Raw genomic sequence first — 22,091 nt, forward strand, 5'->3', positions numbered from 1 at the left:
AAAAGTTACAAATTGGCCGGAATTATTATTCCGAAAATTGCGCTTTACATTCTAATTTAAAGCCGGTGTGTCTTATTTACGTGTCCAGATTTGTGCATGCAAATGAATTTATGTATGAACTTGGGTTTTTGAACGGCCAAAAGTAAATTTAGGCCGTATCTAAATATAAATTAGTTTATTGTCTTGAGACGGCTTATGAAATTATTCGCGGAGGTCCGATTCGGCACTAATCCCGATAAAGTTGTCTGTCTTAATTGAAATTAATAACCACGGACTAAGAAACTAGTTTAGGCAAAACTTGTTAGTGGAGATTTATTCGGAGGGGACGAAGCTGGATCGATTATTGGGTAATAGTGAGCACTGACACAGATAATTAGGGTAGTTTACAGGTTTAGTGTGTGTACTTAACCGGCGAACCGACGAGGGAGCGGAGCAACCGACGACCGGAACAGTTCAACTGGGAAATAACCGCTCCACTACTTCGGCTGCATCTCAACAAATTCTTACTGCACATACAAAATTAATCTGCATAATCAAACTTCTTTGAAACCTTATTCTATTTCGTTCCACAACTAAACTAATTAACTTCTCTAACAGCTTCCGTACTTGAATACATAGTTCACACCATGTTTCCTGATTATCACATTAACTCAAATTAAATTTATTAAGCAAGTTGTGAGTTGTAACTTACAAATTGTAAAAAATCTACCTTTTACATCCTATTAAGATTTATTTTTTTCATTTTTCAACTTCACTTTTGAGTACAACTGGAGATCTTATTGAGTTAATTAATTTGGCTAAACATGTATCTAAATTGTAACTTTCATTTTCATATTTTTCAGCAGTTCTAGGGAAGATTTTAATTTTTATAATTTGTTGTTCGATTTCCATTTTCAGTTTTTTAAAAGTGTCTTTAAGTAAATAAATTGAAAGTGGACATTTTTGACACTCCCAGCATGATATGTGAACAAACCGATTATTATTACTTATTGTCTTTAATTTGAACGGTTGTTTATCCATATTTGTCAGTTAGGTTTCTTGTTATAAATTGAAAAATGGTGAATGCGCCACACTTCGAAATGTAGCGAATGCGCTTTTACTGTTGCAAAAATGGCGAATGCGTTCGGTTCTCACAAATAAAAATCTCTTTAACGCTTTATTGCGGCCTTCTTTAAATGTACTGCAGCCACAAAATGGACATATTCGTTTGTGCACAATGTGTGAAAACGTCAAAGCGATTCCAACAGTGTTTATATTTGCTATTGACGAGATGAATCTCCTTCAGGATTCTGCACCAGTTTAATTGAGGAAACCGATATTGGATTTGGACGCGACGTCCGAAAACTATCGCCATTCTCTGTAAATTTGCATGAAGATACTCCTCCGGTTTTGGCCACATGTTCCTACGTCCTTGTATTTGTGCATGGTTTCCACTTTTAATTAAGTTTCCTCACTTAACAATTTTCAAGTGTCAGCGATTTTAATTTTCATAATTGGTCGTTCCATTTTTATTTTCAGTAGTTTGCTTTTTTGGAAAAAGTGTCTTGTAATGAATGTAAATGAATTGAAAGTGGGTATAATTTTGTCATTTTTGTCACTCCCGGCATGATATGTGAACAAACCGATTATTATTATTTATCATGTTATATTTAATTTGAATGCTTGTATATCCATATTGGTCAGTTAGGTCTCCTGTTATACTCATATTTTTGTATTTTGTATTCTGTATACTGTATTCTGTATACTATATTCTGTATTCTGTATTCTGTATTTAGTATTTTGAATTTTATTTTTATATTTTATTTATATTTTCCGAAAACTGAACAAAATTAAGTTTAATTTTAATGTTGATTGAGGCAAAGTGTACCGAAAAAGATTATGAAAGGCAAAATGGTTGTAAACCAGCGTAATTTGGAAGACTTCTTTATAAATTCAACAAATTTCAATAGGAAAACACGGCAGAATATTTTTAACTTTGTTGAAAGTGAGTTATAAATATGAATCAAGCGGAGTTGATTACTCATCAAGAAATTTAGAAAGTCTTAAAAAGAAAAGACACCGAGTCAAAAGAAATTTTACTGTTTTTATGCAGAAATAAATTTCCAGAATAATTGGATAATAAAGTTGCGCTTCGAGTTTCAGTACTAAATTTTTGCCTTTTCCATATTGCTTGTGTTTATTTGTTTTTATTTGCGACTTGATTAGCAATGAATAAAGTGTTTCAAAGTGATATTTGTGATTCTATATTGAAATAGAGCAAAGCAAAATTAGATATGAATATTTTTATGATAAACATAATGCAAAGACATCTATAATATATCTATATATCTATTCAAATATATTCATGAGAGTTTCAATTCAATTTCCGTCAAGGAGTGAGGAAGTATAACTGAACGAAATGAAGTTTTTCATGGTAAATAAAATTGAACTCGCATCGTCCCATTTTATTGCTCACTTTTCTAAAAATAAAAACAACGACGAATAAATATAACTAGGAAATAATATAACTAATCATGCGAATAAAGCCATGCAGAAGCCTACGATAATCTAGTGACTTTTGCGAATATGAGAGAGAATTTACATCCAAGTCCCGGTGTAATCCTACAGATAAAGTGTATAAAGTGTTGTATACTGCGTTCCATTTTGAGTTTGTTTCGAGTGTTTAGATTCGTTTCTCAAACGGAACGAAATATCTATCTAAAGAGTAAGTATAGAGAAGGAAGTAGAAATGAAATGAGGAATTCTTACCGTTCTGTTGGCGAGGTTCTTGACTCGGCAATTAAGGTAGGCAGTCTTTCCGAGCAGTGCTGTGACATTCTTGGAGGCGGCGGGGTCGAAGTGCGGACCGCGAGTCGTCGTGTCCACCAGCGAGTTGCCGCCGCTCGACGTTCCCGTTTGGACCGCGCCAAGAACTGCAATCAAACAAATCGAACTATGTGAGAACTCTCGGCGCAATCAAAAAAAATATATATAAACGCAATAACAGGAAAAGTTCGGAATGCGCCATCGAAACTCCAAACTGTAATTATAAAATGGCAACTTTTCACAAACAATTATCGAACTGGCTGCCGGAGTTGGAGGAACTTATTTAAAAGTTCGTTTCGGAATTTTTCCCTGCGAGAGATTAATAAATAAGTACAATTAAATTATCTTATATTCTTTTAATGGTCTTCCCCGGGAGACGCGCCGTTTTATATTTCCCGTAACGATGAGGATTTTAATAATGAGCATTTCACTCGTTTAGCCATTGTTTTATTGCCGGTTTAATTTTATAATCACGTAAATGTCACATGAAATTTGAGTCGGGTTCTTTAATTTAGATGCAAATGTGGATAAAGTGTTGTTGAACCGAAATTCGTTGGCGAGCCGTCAGAAAAGATAATGTAAGAATGTGCGGATTTTACGGAATTATTTTTACGATGGTATGTAGATCGGGGCGATGCGTTTTATGCAGCAATCAACGTGAATTGCCCACTTGGACTGAGCCATTTAAAATCAATTATACAACTTTCGACTCTGATGTACTACATATGAGAATACAAACACGCAAACTGACACGCAACTGTATATTTTAACGTTACACCACTACCATTTCTATTGTTCAAACAACTTTGTAATTTCCCTTAATTTATGGCCGAACTCGTAAATTTACCTATAAGCAAATATTTGTGCTGTAATTTATTCAAATCAATGTACAGGATTTACTTAAATCAATAATACTGGATATAGCAAAATAGTTAAAATTAACAACCTTCTTAAAAACTTAGACAACAATGATGTCAAAACAAATATAAAAATAATTTTCTGTCTCATCTAATATAAAAACCTAAAAACTCTTTCTATAAAATACAAAGTAATGTAATAATATAATTATTTCTCATATTAAAATATAATTGAAATATTTATTTTTCAAAAAATTGTATCCACAGTTTAAACAATAAATCAGAAGAATTTTCTCTTGTTGGACGCAATTCGCAGCGGAATAAGATTTTTTCCTTTTGTCCAAACATCATCATCGTTCGGTTTCTTTAAAGTATCGGGTCCGGAATTCCCGATGCAGCCTTAATCGCATTTATTATTGCGTTTGTTTGCCTCCCCGTCCGCAATAACAACAAGAATGACCCGGGGGAATCGACATGTAATGAAGAATAGAAATCGATTGTTAATTTATATTTGAGAACCGTGACACAAGTTTTATTACGATCGTCAAGCATCGACTATTGATTTGGTGGGGCCGTTCGCAGTGTAAACACGCCAAACTAGAAGCGGAAAGAAAGAAAATGTGTTCAGGTAAAAAATAAAATAACGATAATCCCGCTTTTTATTCGGATTCTGCGGCCGTAATAATAATGAGTTCGGGGGATAGTAATAAAGCACGAACGTGAAGAATGCAACGCGGAATGTCTCCGGCCCGTTTCCCTCTAATCGATTTATAATATTGCACATAAATTCGCGCTTATATGGCACGCCAAGATGCCAAACGAGTAACGTGACGAAACCCGCAAATTGACAAACTATTAATTCGATCATATTGATATTTCCCCATGATTTATGTCCGGGTTACGGACGCACTAATGGATACGTTCATTTTCGGACTAATTTCTGCGTTGCATATTGTCGAGAATTTCCTAAATTACTATATTCGAAAATGGTGGATGCGCAATATATTAAAATACGGCGAATGCGCCACACTCCGAAATATGGTGAATGCGCCTTTACTGTTGCAAAAATGGCGAATGCGGTTGATACTCTCAAAAGGTGGTTTCGCAGTTGAATTTTTGATGGGCTAAAGAAAAATGTCAAAATGAATTTAGTGAAGGAAAAGAAAGGAACGATTCGATTGTTTAATTTATTATTCCGTGCCGTGGTTAATTGACTTGGAATGAGTTTTTTTTTTAAATTTCTCACACACATACACAGGAACGGCAAGTGGTCGACTGTAATTCGATAATATCGGTCCGACACGCACCGTCACTAAATAAAAATAGCGGCAATCACGCGGCGTGCTCGTTGTAAATTTGGGCCGACGAATAAATTTGGGCAACACTCAACAGTGATTGTTGGTTTCTGAGGAGAAATGACCCAATTCTCGGGCGCGTGTGTAATAAATTGGTCAAACGATATGTTTACTTGTTTACATATATGTTATTGCATCGACGTATCCCCCGTGTTTATTCAACATGGACTACTGTCCATTACATATTGTGGAAAATGCACATTGTTAAATCAATTGGAAGAGAATAAACATAAATAATTAAACCAACACAGAGAGATCCAATACATATACGTGTATATAAATATAAATATTCGAATGTTTACTTTTATTTTATGGACGATTTATCAATCGTGTTCAATCTCCTGTGGATAAACTGGAATTACGGCACATACTGGCAATTATACATGTACACATACTTTCCTTTCCAATAATTATTCGTTATTAATGTATTAATTCAAACAGTCTAGAAATGGCGGTTCGTGGTGCGGGAGAATTCTATTAAAAAAGCAATAGCGGAAAGAAAAATATGGCAGCGTCTAATTACAAGCCGCGAATGTTTCGATGTGTAACGGGATAAGAATAAGATAAGAAGGAACAAAAGATCGCAGACGATATACGTGAAAGAAACACAGGTGTGCTCTTGAATACTGTCATATGTTTCTTTTAATTATGGCCCTGCCTCAAGATAATCATCGCCGTGGCGGATATAGACGTTTGTTTCCTGATTTATTGCGAAACACGTAACTTTTAATTAATTAACTGCTGTCACGGATAATAACGGTTCAAAAGCGTCATTTAATGATATTAAAAGAGAGTATAATTTTCGCATTTCTGCTTTTGTTGTTGTTGCTGTTGTTGTTGGCGAAATTGATAAATGGCAGCGTCACGATAAACAGCAAAACCGCCGAATACAATTTAACTTATAAGCCAACAAATTTCAGCTCCGTCAAAACTATATAAATACATTAACTGTGTAATCGTAAACTGGTTTGTTATTCTAATAATATTAATAAGCACTACGGAGCAGTCCAAAGTTTTGGCGGGCTTTTAGTTGTGCCAAACTTTTAGCATTGTGCTCAAGACAAATAAAACTGAATATATTAATATGGAGTTCGCATCAACGCACTCCGTCGCCTCTCTGAAACAACCCCCGAGATAATGCCAAGCTGCTTTTTGTCCACGAAATAGTTTCGGGCTCGAGCTTTTTGCCCCGACTTACGCAAGATTTTGGTTTCCTTTTCAAATTTTAGTTTCCACGTACGAAGTAAAAGTAGTACGAACGCTTTAATGCGGCCTTCTTTAAATGCACCGCAACCACAAATGAATGAAACATACGTTTGTGCACAAAGTGTGAAAACGTCAAAGCGATTCCAGCAGTGTTTATATTTGCGATTGACGAGATGAATCTCCTTCAGGACTCTGCACCAGTTTAATTGAGGAAACCGATATTGGATTTGGACGCGACGTCCGAAAACTATGGCCACTCTCTCGAAATTTGCATGAAGTGATTCCTCCAGTTTTAGCAACATGTTCCCACGTACTGGTATTTGTGCATGGTAATTTGAATGTGTGCAACGTTCCTCATTCAATTATTCCTCTTTTAATTCAGTTTCGTAACTTAACAAACCCGTGCATGCCCCGGAATCCGAACCATTTCAATTCTGTGTCTGGGTGCATTCAGATGTTACTACTCTCGTTTATTAAAATATGTTAGGTCATATACATTCAATTAATCTGAAACTTTCGAATATCTTGGGTATCATACGCTCTTTGAATGCTGAAATTACTCATCTTCCCCTCTACAGACTATTGCCATTGAAATATTGAAATCTAAAAGAGGAATGTTTATATTTTTTGCATTTTTTATTTATAAATAATTTATCCCAGATTTGAAAGATTCGATTTAAATAAATCACTCTTAATCTAACTTAATATTAAGAAGGTTAATAACTAAAAATATATTAGAAATAGAATTTTTAGAGATATTGAATTAATAATAATTATTATATATTTTCAAAGAAAAAGTGAAATTATCTGTTATAAAATGTAATTAATATACAAACAGTAATATGCAAATTTAATTATCCGTAACATTTTTTCCATTATTTAATGGCCGCAACAAATATTTGTTAAATATATATAAATAACTCTTTGAAATAAGGTAAATCAGTTAATATGTAAATGTAGCATAAATTTAATTTGTTTAATGTGTTTGTTAAACCCAAATTTAATTGATAGTGACACAATACCAACGGTGCAAAAACATGGTGCTTAATATAATTGGAAATATAATAAGTTTGTTTATGTTTTCGTATAAATTACTAAAAGTCCCATTGAACTAATAAAACGTTAACGTTATTATATTAAGGCCATACAAAAGTGAAAAGATCAAAAGAATTCGTTAAAGAACCGAAGAATACTTTACTTATTAAGTATTCTTTGATGACAGTACACACTCGACTTTGACTACGGTTACAAAAGTTTGTTTCAGGTGAGTCAATGGTTTTTTTTTTTCTTACTGAAGAAAAGCGACTTGAAAAAAGAGAATAATCGAGGAGAAAATAGTTTGTAATGACTATTTAAATTATATTTAAAAGCTGTGGGATAAAATTGGGTTTATTACCAAGATTATAACGGTAAGTTGGAAAAAAAGAGGTTAATGTTTCCCTTATTGTCGTGTTTTATTAACCTTTTGCATTTGAACGACAGCATTAAATTTTTACAACTGCCAGACACTTCATTTTTAATTCATGCATGTATATTTTGTCGCTCACGTAAAACTCTACGAGGATTTTTATATTTGGGAGTGGAAGATGGCGGAACGCAAAACACAATCAGTGCTATTTATTTTATTCTTCGTCCAGAATTTGGGCAATAAAACGAAATTGGAATATACTTTTATACGCGACATTCATCGCTTCAATGGCAGATCATTAAACCTGTCCCGCATCGACTATGCAAAACAAGACGGGCGAGAACCCCCGTTATTATTCAATAAGAAAATATAATTTATTTTTGCCCTCGACTCGAGCGTATTATTGAACACAGTTTACGGCCGGTGGTAATTCAAATTGAACATTCGGAGAAGTTTTCGGTGTTCGGTGCACGTAATTAGGTTCGATTGTGAGTTTTTACAAATTTCGAGTATCATTTCGTAAAATATGCAACGAAAGCCGTTCCGTTCTCGTCTCGCTTCCATTCATTCATGTCCGAACCGGTGTTGCATGCCGCAAATTTCAGATGCACTTCTTGCGACACTGACACAAAACAACATTGTGTTTCGGGGATTAGCAGGCTTCGATGTTTTTCGATGCGAATCTCTCTTTTTTGTTTATTATTCGCATTGTACTGCGAGAAATATCTGCGGGGTAAAAAATTGTTCATGTCGATGGATGCAAAATTTCACATGTTAGGTGGGGTGAAAAGTAGCCTCCTTGACGAAAGCGAAAAACGTTACGATACCTTATAGTCCATTCAAATTTAGGCTGACGTGTCAAGGACGATACAGCCCTTAGTTTTGTTTTGACAGCTGATTTTCGGTTACGTGTTTGGCATCATGATTTTCGTTCTCTTATAAAACATTATTTTTTGAGAGGCAAAACGGCGAAGGAAACAAAAAGGATAAATATCATGGGGCTAATGCTCCCTCAGATTACACCGCGAAATATTGGCCTCAAAAAATGACTCAACATTAAAAAATTATTATTTTTTTTTAATTTTCGGACAGGATCAAAAAGTTGAAAAATCGCTGAAATAAGTGTATCGATCTGAAAGGAGACTATATTGAATAAAATTAAAAAAAAATGTTTCATTTCCAATGAGGTTACTTTTCACCCCAACTTGACGTCAGAGAATATCTCTACACAATTTCTTTTCATGTTTTTAGATTAAAGATAGTAATAATGTTAAAGTCAAACATTATTATAAGTCCATAATTTTCTCTTTGACGTTTCGACGTCTCCATAAACTCCACTTGACATTTATTAGGATTGGATATTAAACGAAATGAGAACCAAACAAATTGTCAAAGGCGAAGTAATTGCGATCGGCGAAAAAGTTCCACTTTTACTACATTTATTTGAATGAATGTCGTAAAATTCTCTAAAACTTCAATATAAGCCAGACACACATCGTAAAACCGGGAGCGAGTATTTTTTTCCATCGACATGATTAAAAATACGCAGATGAGACGTAGCTTTTACTTAAGCTTGCTTATAGGCGAATTAAGGTTAATGTTTTGGAAAAAGTGCACAAAGCGTACGTGATGAAAACGAAAAGCGTGTTAATTACAACATTACATGACATTATATTAAAAAATCACCGACAAAACAGCTATATAAAATTAATTATTCCACCTGCATTAGACTCCTAACCGCAGAAACATAATTAATACATTCTAATGAATTTTTTTATACATACATAAATATAAAATATTTACTCGGGGGGTGTGATTTAATTTTTCAATTAAAAAATCCCTTTAATAATTTGTTTGAATGAAAGATTACAATTATTTATGTAATAGTAAGTGCGCAGATTTGCGCTAATGAAACATAAAATTGCAGTATCTTGATACACATTTTATGGTTCGGTTTATTACTGCCCGAGTTTATTACGAATATGTAAATTAGAAATGGTAATAAAATTTACTTCATAAATTAGATTAGCAAATATTATTGACTACGACAAAAGTACTTTTGGTCACAATTTTATGCTTGTTTGTCAAATTGGGAAACTGCAATCTACATATTTGTTGATTATAGGATTAAATTATATTTTCCTGGATATTAATTAAACGGGTCAGCCAACACTCTAAAGTGTTGTTCATCAACTATTCATAAGTGCTATCTATCCCTATATACCTATACAAACAAGTTTGAACAACACAAACAAGTCACAAGTTAATTTAGAAATATTTTTAATTGCTATCTAATAATAACAACAACTTCATTTTCATGGAATTCCCACCTGAAACAAAAAGATATTGTTATCAAACAATTGTTTTCTTTGAATTTGAATCTACATAAAAATATTACTCAGAAAAAATGTGTAAGGCAACGGAAGATTATAAAAATAACTGGGAAGTTAATCCATAGAAGGGGATAATAATTTACCCGACGGAATTTTGTATAAGTCTTTTAAATTTTTCGTAAAGACTTTTAATTATTCTTTTTATAATATTATATATTTTTGAGATGAATCTGTCTGTGACACTTTAATTTTAATTTGATATTTTACCTAAATTTCCTTTTTTATCATAAGAGATTATTAATTAATTAACTGACAAAATTCATACAAGAGAAAAGTTCACATTTGAAGTGACAGAAATGGTTAAGTTAGTTAAACTGTCACAACGAGTGAAACGCTGCAATATTAAATTGTTTTGCATTTAGTGCAGTTCAAAGCGTTTAATATGTCTGCAAAGGAAATAATTTGAAGCCATTTGTTTAACAAATGATCTCCCCATTGCGATCGATCCCCGATAGAAGGTGAACGATGATAACACACGTATTCCTTTCTTTATTTCGAGTTTATCACGCGTCAGTCGTTGTCGAAAATAACTACGATCGCTTCTATAACTAGAAAATGAGTAATGGGTTCGGGTTCCCGAAGGATGCCTTACTTATCATTAACATTACAATCAAGGTCCGTGCGGGGAATTATGGGAAAGTTTCGGTCCCCCAAGGAAATAATAATCTCGTCCCGAAAGTAGGTGAAACCGAGAAGAATTTGTTCCCACCGACGAGATCCATTCTATGGATTTTTCAACAAATCACGGTTTTTTTGCTCGTGAATAATCTGTTTCAGCTTCGCTGGACGAATTTATTGAAACGTGTAATTTATAAATACATAAAATTTTATTGTTGCTCACAGTTTCGAGAGAGGCTGAAAAACAATGGATGTTTTTTTAAATTTCAAGTTTTTAAATATAGTTGATATGCAAATACGATCTAATTGTGGCACCTAAAAAACGAAATATCTGAGCAGGATTTGTTTAGAACCGTCCAATTAAAGTTCCAATATCGTTAACTCAATCTCGAGCTGATCGAGTTTCTAAAAAAGCGTTTCCGAACTAAATCCGAAGACGTCCAAGTCTGTTGTGTAATTCAAGTTAAATCCGCTACATAATTTTATAAAGTAACTAAACTAATTTATAATACACAAACAAGAAGCGAAGTCAATTTGCCACTGATTATCGATTTATATGCCAAACTCGTAATGGTTTTGAACTTTAACCAGCTTCGATACTTCCAATATCATTATTAATCCAAGATCATGCTGTAACCCAAAAAATAGTGACCAACTTTCAGCTCATCGTCTTCTCTTTGGCTGTTCGTACAAGTCAAAACATCCAACAGATAATAATTAATTCATAAAATCGTTTGATATGAAAACGAAACTAATTTCATAGATTCAAAGCTTTGTCGAAATAAATTAAATGGACATCGATTTTGATTAGAGCCATGTGAAAAATTACGCAAATTCGATATACATGACTTTTTGGCGGTTCTCGTGTATTGCATACGTACATATTCATTTTAATCCGTAACAGTTAATTTCAGCAAAATTAATAGTTTTGTTAATCCACTATTAAATTGTCTGGTTTTGTCGTAATTATTTTCCAGTATTAGTTTATGTTTGCATTATTATAATTAAATTTAGTTTGATTGGATTTTTGGTTTGAATACTGATCTCCACACATGGTTGTACACATAAACAAAGTTAATTAAATCCGAGGATTACGTAAATAAGATGGAAGAACTGCTGGACCCGACAAGCTAAAGATTCAACACAGAAAAACTTAATAAAGAAATCATCCATACCAGTGAATATCCAAAAACAATTAGGCAAATCTGAAGTGCTTCCACCTCGCTTATCGTTAGTCCTCCTGGGTCACCAACATATAACTTACGTATCTTAAATATCTTACCAGATTGCTCCAACCTTATGTTGGAAACAGCCCAACCTTTATCAAAGATTCCACTCATTTTATATTAAAGGATATTGAAAGGATTAGATCAGCAATATAGAATATAGAACTATAGATATGAAGACAGTCAACATTTTTACATTTATTCAATTTATAACAATTTAATAAACGCTCGTAAATTATGAACGTTTCAATTACATCTCGGCGAGTAATAAGTCGTGTTGTTAGTGGCGGCCATTAATTATGTAGAGTCGCGAAATGAAACAAAACATCGCGAATCAAACGGAAAGTTCGTTCTTCTGCGTTCTGCGACCGTTTTAATTAATAATATTGTTGCCCGGAACTTCCGTCCGTGTTTATGCTCCAGACTCGGATTAAGATTATTGCTGTAAATCTTGGGGACGAGCCGAGCAGTTCTTGTTGATTCCGAGTTATGACATTCGGGGCAATTAGTGTCGCACCCCGTTCCATTGGGGATTCCATAAATCTGCAAATCTGACACGGAATTACGACTGATTCTGTTTTTCACCGGAATTTGTGCACAAAGTACTTTTGTATCGTGTCACGACCTAATAATAACAATGATAATAATGGAACCCACTCATGAATGACAAATTGTGTGTGTAAAAACGTAAAAACGTAAAAAGAAAAATATCTCCCCCACGACGTTCCCGATTTGTTTATTTTCCCATTCAGCCGAGTGAAATTTTCATGGGACGCATTCGATAATACGTTGACTTACATAATTCCGACATAACTTATACATATAAAAAAACGAGAATTTAAATCAAGCGTTTTTTTCGTTTGGTCCGATCCCTTTTACGAAATCCCGGGAATAAAATTATGTAAATCAATTCCCTAACTACCTTTTAAACACACTTTTTCGCCGGCGCGGCGTTCGCTTTAATGTGACACTAGAACTAGCGACACGGAATTCATTATAACTGATTCATTTTGCACTTTTATGCAGGCCGCACTCAATGAACGCTCCCACATTGAGCCATTCCATCTAAAAAACTAAAAAAAAATCATTCGACGCTCACTTTTAGCCGAAAAGTACCAATGAATAATTATTATGGTTATTTAAATGGTAATTTTACAAACGAACGAAATTGTTACACGGACTCGAGTCGAGAGATAGTTTTAACCAAATAAACTAATCACTTTTATGTCTGGCACTTTTTTATTTTTGCAAAAACCCCATTCATATTGCAAACTTTAAATTAGCTAATTAAATCAAATAAGTCTCCAAAGTTCTTACAACTCCTTTTAAGAGGAGCTTGCTTGCTTGTCTTGTAACATTAATTACTTAAAAACAGACAGAGGACTAATAAATCCGTTTTAGTAAAACGAAAGAAATTCTTGGTACTTTTCTCTGGAATGACCCGTTCGTCGGCGTCACATGCAAATGCTTACTGTAATGTCTTTGTTTAACACAGAATGTCATTTTCATCAAATGATCCTTGATTATGTAAATATTTATCGCACGACTTTGCAAAGCCAACGTTCACTTTTATGGAAATTTACAAAGATTTCTTCTACCGATATGTATATGAGGGTGAAGAATTAAAAAACTAATGTAGTTTTTAATCACAGATAATTAAATGTTTCCCAGGCATCGCTCAGATCAATCTTGTGAGATTACACTGCGTCTCTTTTCGAGTGGATAATATTCAAACAATATTTCTCAATGAAATCATCTTTTGTTCATTTAATTTTCTGCAGAAATTCCCGATTAAAACATAAAAAATCAATGTTTTGAAGAGGGCGTGTAAAAAGTTTAAAATATATGAAGCCCATCGGAGTCAATTCGTCTGCGAGGGGTCTGTGTTAAATAGCGATTTTTGCCCGGATTTGCATAAATTACGGACGGAATTTAAGCAATAAAGATCTAATTAATTCAAACTGAACATAAAACATGTAAATAAATCCAATATTCGCAGTAGTAGCCCATAACCGTTGCCCTAATAATGCTAATTTCATTGCTTTCACTACATTACGGTTTGTCGCGAAATAACGTTCATGATGAACAATAATTAGCTTTGGTTTAATCATGTTTTACATCATATTTGTAATGTCTGCGCAAACATGATTTTCCTACCGCATTGTTTGTCAATAAAGCCAATATTGCACTGAACAACCGAACAACATTCTGCGGCTTTAATGAATAACCGCCCCCAACTTTAATTTCTCTTCAGCAAAAATTACACATTTACAATCTCCTCCATGGACCACACTTATTATTTCCCATTTTAACAAATTCAACGGGCGGAAGCGGAACTGACAACGTCTATTATTTCATGCAAAGCGAACAATTTTAAAAGTGGCAAGTTCCGCTTAATTGTGGCATCAACATTTCACAAGGTCTCTTGCGGCAAAAACAAATAAATAAAGGAACGGTCAAGAGGGCGTCGAGTGAAGAAAAGATCGCGCCTGATGACCTTTTCCTTCGGGAGTCAGGGGCGGACTTCTAAATCCAAATCTTCCGGCCAATTTAGTGTTTGTATTTTTAAAGTTAATTCGAAAAATGAACGTGATATTTGTGAGGGAAGTGAGAAAGAAGAGAGGTCGAAATCTATCAAGGTTTGGACTCTCGTCGATGGTTTATAAATTCTGCACGTTCCGTGGCTCGTTTAGTTTTCCGAAGGCGCATCATCCACATATTTTCATTTACCGTATCGGGCCAAAGTGTTTTTTGAGAACTGCGAAAGTCTGCCGCAACTTTTAATGGAGACGGGAATAAATAATCGAAAAAATTAATATCTATCTGTTGAAAATGGTTATTTTGTTGGGCCACAAGTGAAATATGATTTTCCTTTAATAATTCATGGATTATTTTGGCTCGGTTTCGATAAGATGGCAAGGCAACCTTTAGATGGACTTTGTTCTAAATTATTCAACGTTATTTCCAAAGCGGATCGTCTCAGATTTATAATTCAGCACTCTCTGGAATGCCATCCCACTTTTTTCCTGATGAGAATATCGTGCTTTCACAATTTTATTATTTGCAAATTCCTCTGCGACTCTGCGACGGCCATATTTTGAATAATTGAACGTTTTTGTGATATTTTAGGCGCGTATTCGTAATGGACGGGCACTAATCGATTATACACCGCCGTTCATGAATTATTGTGGACCGATTTCAATCTGCAATTTGTACATGACAATTTTCTCCAGCTTCCCATTAATACAAAACAGCATAAAGCTCTTTGGAAGAGTAACGGTTGCGGCACATAATAAAAACGTGTTCATAAAATATTTGGCCGTGTCCATTAGCAATGTAATTAAATGTGCAGACTAGAATTCATTTCGGGTAATTCGGTAACGGAATTATTGCTGTGTAACATCCAAGCGGAGGAGGGCCACCCACAACACAAAGAAACGTCCAGCATGTGTACAAAGGATACATGTGCGGTTTTGATGATGATAAACTTTGGTCTCGCGTCTCGCGTCTCGTGCGGGGTTTAAAATGATCCGCAGACACTCATTAACGTGAACCGGGTATTTGTGAAAAATTATTCGACCCGAGGCGAAGAAGAAGCTACGTCAAAGGCAAATGTTCAAACCGAAACAAGTTTAACTGAGTTTAACGTGCCTTTTGAAGAGGACTACAGATTCCGACCGGTGCGGTGCATTCTTTGTTAAATTAGCGCTGTGGTTGAACAGCCAGTGTCAAATATTTCGCAAAGGAATGTTTTTGATGTGCCATTAACCGAAGCTGCAACTCGCCCAGGAATTTTGCCGTAAATTTAATAATAATCATAATAATAAACATAAGCCTGTTTTGTGGTTTGTTTGATGGATCGGCGCCGTTTCCGGGGGTGGTGCAAAAGTAATTAGGGTCGGGACGATAAATCTAGCAGTGGGTATTGAGTGAAAAAAGGTGTTATTAAGAAAGGGTCGGTCTTGCAGGAACTATCGGACTAATGAGCGGTTTGTTGGATGAATGTTATTGTCCAAGATAAAACCTGAGACCCGGAATATGTCAACCCGTTATTTTTGTTATATTAGCTTCAGGATGGCATTACCATGTTGAAAGACAAAAATTATAAAATTTAAATCTCGAATCATTGAAATTTATTAAATTAAAATTTATTTAATGAAATATTTTCTACTATAACTGGTTACTTTAGATTATTTATTTATTTAAGATTACGCAGCCTACAAATCTAACTTTTTTTGGAAAGTGTATTTAGGTACAATTTTATTATTACTTATTATTATTTATTTATTTAAGACAAGCCGTTTATTACACTTCTATAACCAAAAAATTTTTAATTATAAAAATTTCATGTCAAAATTATTGTGAAATAAATTTCTTGTGAAAGCAAAATTGGAAAAAATTTCGGTCCTCTCGAACAATTTAGCTTCGAAGAAAATTTCCCGTATGAGTAGTAAATACTAATGAGCCATACTTTCGAAATGTGACTAAAAAAACTACTAAAATCTCAAAAATTCTTGAGAAATCACTAAAAACGTAAAATGACCTAATTACATACGATCAAATTCCATACGATTAAAATCCGTACGATCATTTTCCATAGAATCAAATTCCATACGATCATTTTCCATACAATCAAAATACATACGATCAATTTCCATATGATCAAAATCCATTTTCCATACGATCATTTTCCATATGATCAAAATCCATACGATCATAATCGATACGATCAAAATCCATGCGATCAAAATCCATACGATCATTTTCCATACGTTCAAAATCCATACGATCATTTTCCATACGATCAAAATCCATACGATCATTTTCCATACGTTCAAAATCCATACGATCATAATCCATACGATCATTTTCCATACGATCATTTTCCATACGTTCAAAATCCATACGATCATTTTCCATACGATCAAAATCCATATGATCATTTTCCATACGATCATAATCCATACGATCATTTTCCATACGATCATTTTCCATACGATCAAAATCCATATGATCATTTTCCATGCGTTCAAAATCCATACGATCATTTTCCATACGATCAAATTTCATACGATCATTTTCCATACGATCAAAATCCATAGGATATAAAATCCATACTGATTAAATTACATAGTTTCACTTTATAACTTTATGAATTTTTATTTTTATACTAATACTAATTTCCTGAAAAATCATTTGGACCAAATATTATTAAAGATGTTCGCATAAATCGCAAAATATTTCAACTACATATTGCCGAAATTTTGGACACTTGTTGAACTGAGCTAAGTGTATTAGGAACACAAAAGAAATTCGACTCTATTATACTTGTAAGTTTGTTTATACGACCATAAGTTGGAAACAAACAACCACTAATGAAGCAATAATATAAAAAAATAATATTTTGAATTATAATCATTAAAAACATAAAGATAATAATTAGTATAATTATACTAATTAGTTGAATACTCTCCAGCAAGCTGAAATAAATAAATTCGAGCAGGATTATCGATCGGACCGATCAAAAAGCGGAACGGTGTGATACCGTGTCGCACGCAAAGTGGCTCGACAATTATGCCGGAACGATTTTCGAAATGCGATCCAATAAAGCGGATGCAAAATGGGTTTCAATGATTGTAACCACCATAAAAGTTTCATCGGATGATTTAGTGCGTCTCCGCGCGGCCGAAAGAAATCGCCTACGGGAGATTTAATGGTTCATATATATCTGGAAAATACCGACGCGATGCTATTTTATGCATAACCGTTCAATATGTTGGTCGGCCATTAACCCAAACTCGGCTTCTTGCCACTCCAAATGTTCCTTCCACCTCTTGAAACGGCCATCAAAAAATTTATCCCACGCCATTTATTACGGTCGTATTTCAGCAAAGATGAACGGAACCTAAATTCGTAAATCACAAAATACGTCGCCCAATTAAAAGACGCTTAGGTCGAGTCGAACAAAAAGAAAGTTTCCAAACAAACGAAACACAATCGTAACGATTTAATAATGAACCGAAAATCGAGTCGATTGGCCATTTTCTGAATGTCGTGTGACATTGTTTCGCTGCGTGTTTAATAAAATTAGCGAAACAACTTTTCCCGAAGCTTCACTCAACGGTTCGTCGAAATTGGTGCAATGCGCCAACATTATTTGCACATTCAATACAAACTTTACTTTCTAACAAATGCATTTTTCGAATCTGGAACTGTTCGATTTTCGGCCGTTTTTTTACCAGTAATGCCCGCATTCAAATTTATTCCGGATCCACACTATCAATTCTGTCTGTCTAATGAACTGTCAGGAATAATAGGAATACATATATTTTTCTTGAGCCGCCTTAATGTTGTCGGAGGAGATGATTTCTCCCTCTACTTTCTATCTATCTGTGGAATTTATGGTTACGGATAGAAAACTATCTGAACTTGTTCATCAATGGAATCATAAAAAGTTGATAGAGATATTTAAAACGGGATTCGTCCTGGGAGTAATTTGGTTGCAGTAGAGCCTCTGGGAATGAACGAACAAATTTAATGAAAAGACACTTTTGTAATTCTGGATTTAATTCCCAAAAGAAAAAACTAAATTTTGAACTTAACTTGTTATGTTCTTTTTCTTTTATAATCCGGCCAGAAAATTTGATAAGGTCACCCTAAGACTTTTCTCCATGAAATTGCTCAATCTGATTAAAATTGTTTCTCATATTTGTTGTACTTTTATGAAGGCAGTGAAAACATACTATACGTGATCGAAGAAAGATAAAAGACATTTTATTATTTAGACATAATGGAGCCATAAAGAATTTAATTGACAGAACACGCAGCAACCAGTAATAATATCCATAATATCCATAATATCCACCATCGTAAAAGTTTATTAAGCGAAACACATAAATTAACTCACGCATTTAAGATTTTAATAACGCATCGGTTTATTACCGAAGTGCTGTTGCTGTTGCTGTTGCTGGTGGTACCGGTGCACTTGTTTCTGTACAACTGAGGCGAACGTTAACGATGTTTTCCCGACACAGAATCGCTCATCTTTAAATTCACTGTGCGTTATATCCTTTTCATGAAAGGCGCCACTCCATCCGAGAGGATCATTAAACCAGATCTTATCAACTCGGAAAACAGACTTCGAGGCAACAAACAACTGATACGAAAGAGACTTGTTCCCTCACAATCAAACTTCAATCAACTCTTGTACAATTCGCTTTTGTAGCCGCTCCTAAAATTGGGTCAAAAATTAGAAACCTGTAAAGTATTTTAATAGAAAATGTCGTTCAGGAAACGGCTGCGATGGTTTCCATCAGATAACGGCATGAAACTCGTGCCAGATTTTATGGGAGTGTAAAATCCAACAATTTACAACTAAAGGTTCGAAATATGGCCATCGAATAAATTAGAATACGTATTGAGGACTGAGGGGAATATACGAGCGGACGATTTGTCGGTAACGGGAACGAGACCGGAGGATTCCGGCTCCGAGGCGGAGGGACGAAACGTCTGAGAAACGGAATGTGTTTTCCACAAATTAACTTTTAGCTCGGTTTTTCAACTAATTTAATTACTGTTCGGACCAACTTGAATTGAGATTCATATTACTGAGTTAATTGGGAAGAAAAAAAATCGACAATGTTTAATAAATATATAATAATAACTAAGCCCCTAGAATTGCAATTTAATTAAAATATTTTTAATATATATAATAAATTACTGAGATAATTAAAATTAAACGACAACTAATTTTTATAATGTTGAAAAGAAATTAAATTATAATATTCTCTACGTCGCTTTAAAATCCTTCTAATTATTTATTTAGATTAGCTGGAATTTAAATAAAATATATTGAAATTAGATTTGACTCCTACTTAATCTAGGAAATTTGTTTAAAATGTAGCAAATTATTGAGATAATTAACAACTAACTCTTATAATGTTGAAAAAGGATTAAATTGTAATATTCTCTATGTCACTTTAAAATACTTAACGTAACTGTCTCATTTACTTAAAACTAACTTAAACAAGAATATAAACAGTTTTCAAAGATAATTTGCTCTTAAAATAAAAAATGCAAATTGGCCTAATTCTATTTTCCACCTGCGTAATAGTATGAACTCATATTTGGGCGTCAAAACATGAGAAAATCGAAAAGATAAATGGTAATTTATGCCCGCGTCATTTTATGCACGTTCATCAAGTAAATTTCGTTTGGCCAATTCATTTTGCATGTTACACGAAAATTGAGCTAATTAGTTGGAGTTTCTTTACCAAATTATGCTGTGTTTGGATGAATTTCGCAATAAGTTGTGCGAAGAAAAGCGCCACCATAATTAACATCCCGAAAGCCCTCAAGCAAAGTAAACAGAGTACGTTTGAGACGAGAGTGAAAACGGTTTACCCAAATTGATCGAAAGTTTTTATTTGGAATAAAAGTCGACCAGTTTAGACAGAAGTCGATAAATACGCAATAAAAACAGTGAGAGAGTGGCTTTCAGGCAACCGGCGAGCCTCCTTAAAAGCAACCACCCCCGTACACGTATGCATACATGAAATAGATAGGACTCGTCGAGTGGTTTAAAAATGGTCGGGTATCCATTTTGGCGTGGGCGGCACGGCACGGAGTCCGGAGCCGGGCGACAAAGGACGTTACATCCCCTCGTTTCATCCAGGTAAACAGCCCCGGGCTCCCTTTACCGTATTCTCCAAATATAATGTAAACTAAACACGGCCGACGCTTTTGCGACTCTCGCAGCCTCGAAGATGATGCGACAGGATTATTCTCTCCGCTGCCGAATCCTCTTTTCAAATTTTCAAAGGCGCAAAACGCGGAACGAATGACGTTTAATAAGGAAAAGGATTGCGGGGGTCAGTCGTTTAATATTCCGCGCTTGTTGCATCGCCCGATATTAAATTATATTTTAAAGCGGGCCCCCCATGAATAAATTGGCGCAAAATCTGAAAGTGACAGCGCAAGCCGTTGTTCCGGTGCGGCGGCTTTTTTGAAAACTTGTACGCGCCTAAACTCTCCAACATATGTCTCCTGGAAATTTATGAGAGTTGCGGTTTCAATTTAAAATGTTAACCCTTGTCTTTCGAAACAAAGGGTTTTAATTAAAGCCGTGATGTTCTTAAGACACGAGACGCTGCACAGTTTTGCATAATTGCTTAAAATAAGACCCGGCTCCGTTGAATTGTGCACCGCCGTGCCACGTTAAGGAGAACATCATTAACTGCAAATTCTACTTACTTACGGGCGGGATGAAAGGAAATATTCCGTTACAAACAACGACAATCGAACATCCGACTTCACTTCACCGATGGTTTCCTTCATTCCAAACTGGATCAGATACGAGACTAAATTAACGAAGTAACATTTTGGACGGTATGCATTAAGTTTTTGATGTTTCCCCGGAGAGCGGCGGACTCGTTTTATTTACTTTGGAAAGAAGAAATTTGTGCTGTTGCATCTTGGGAGCGACCGTTCTGCGATATACAAATTTGCCGGCTATATTATTTTACGTTCGCCTTATCGTTTACTTACTTAGTATTCAGAACTCGGTCTGTGTACAAACTCTAGGTCAAACATAATTCCTGCCACAGCCATTGCGAAGACAAATTTCGGCGCTCCCTCTATTACTTACCCTTTTTATTATCTCTTTTTTATAATAAAGAATGCCAACTACGCGACTCACGCACTAAGTGCTTCGAAGGGATTAGATTATAAATTTACACCGCATCGGTAAAAGTTGTTTCGCGTAAACGCGGTAATTGGAGACGGGAAGTGTCAAATAAAAAATAAATAAACAGGCTTATTGATCTGAAAGACAAACAAATTAGCATTCGGCAAAGGAGACACTTAAAAGAATCAAAGCACCCCCGCATTTCCATTTAATTGAAAAAGTGGCGCATTGTTTTGGTAATAAATTAATTGCGATGAGCAACGCAGATAGTGCCTTTCTGTGTCGTCCTTTTTCTCTCTTCTTTAGCTTTCATTAATGCATTTTCATAAAACTTCTTACTGGAACTTTTATATTTGTTTGCATTAAGAAAATTGCAGCAACTTTTAGATTTTAGACTGACACGACATTCGAATAAATTATGCAAAACGTTCGCTTCCATCTCTTGTTCCTTATTTAGAAAGATTTCATTCGATTCTGCCGAATTCTAACTATATATTCCAATAATTCCATAATTAAAATCGGTGTCGGTGACACATAA

The 22,091-nt window shown here is 34.6% G+C and overlaps 1 protein-coding gene across 3 annotated transcripts in view; it reads right to left on the bottom strand.

The window, feature by feature from the left end:
• LOC109609624 (lachesin) overlaps positions 1-22,091 on the bottom strand; it is a 133,753-nt gene that overhangs the window by 21,368 nt on the left and 90,294 nt on the right. For all 3 annotated transcript variants that reach the window (XM_049967345.1, XM_049967344.1, XM_020026324.2), the window contains exon 2: positions 2,749-2,912. In XM_049967345.1, the coding sequence (XP_049823302.1) occupies positions 2,749-2,912 (164 nt within the window). The remainder of the gene's footprint in view (positions 1-2,748; positions 2,913-22,091) is intronic.

Source organism: Aethina tumida, chromosome 5 (genome assembly GCF_024364675.1).
Source record: "Aethina tumida isolate Nest 87 chromosome 5, icAetTumi1.1, whole genome shotgun sequence".
Classification (NCBI taxonomy): Eukaryota; Metazoa; Arthropoda; class Insecta; order Coleoptera; family Nitidulidae; genus Aethina; species Aethina tumida.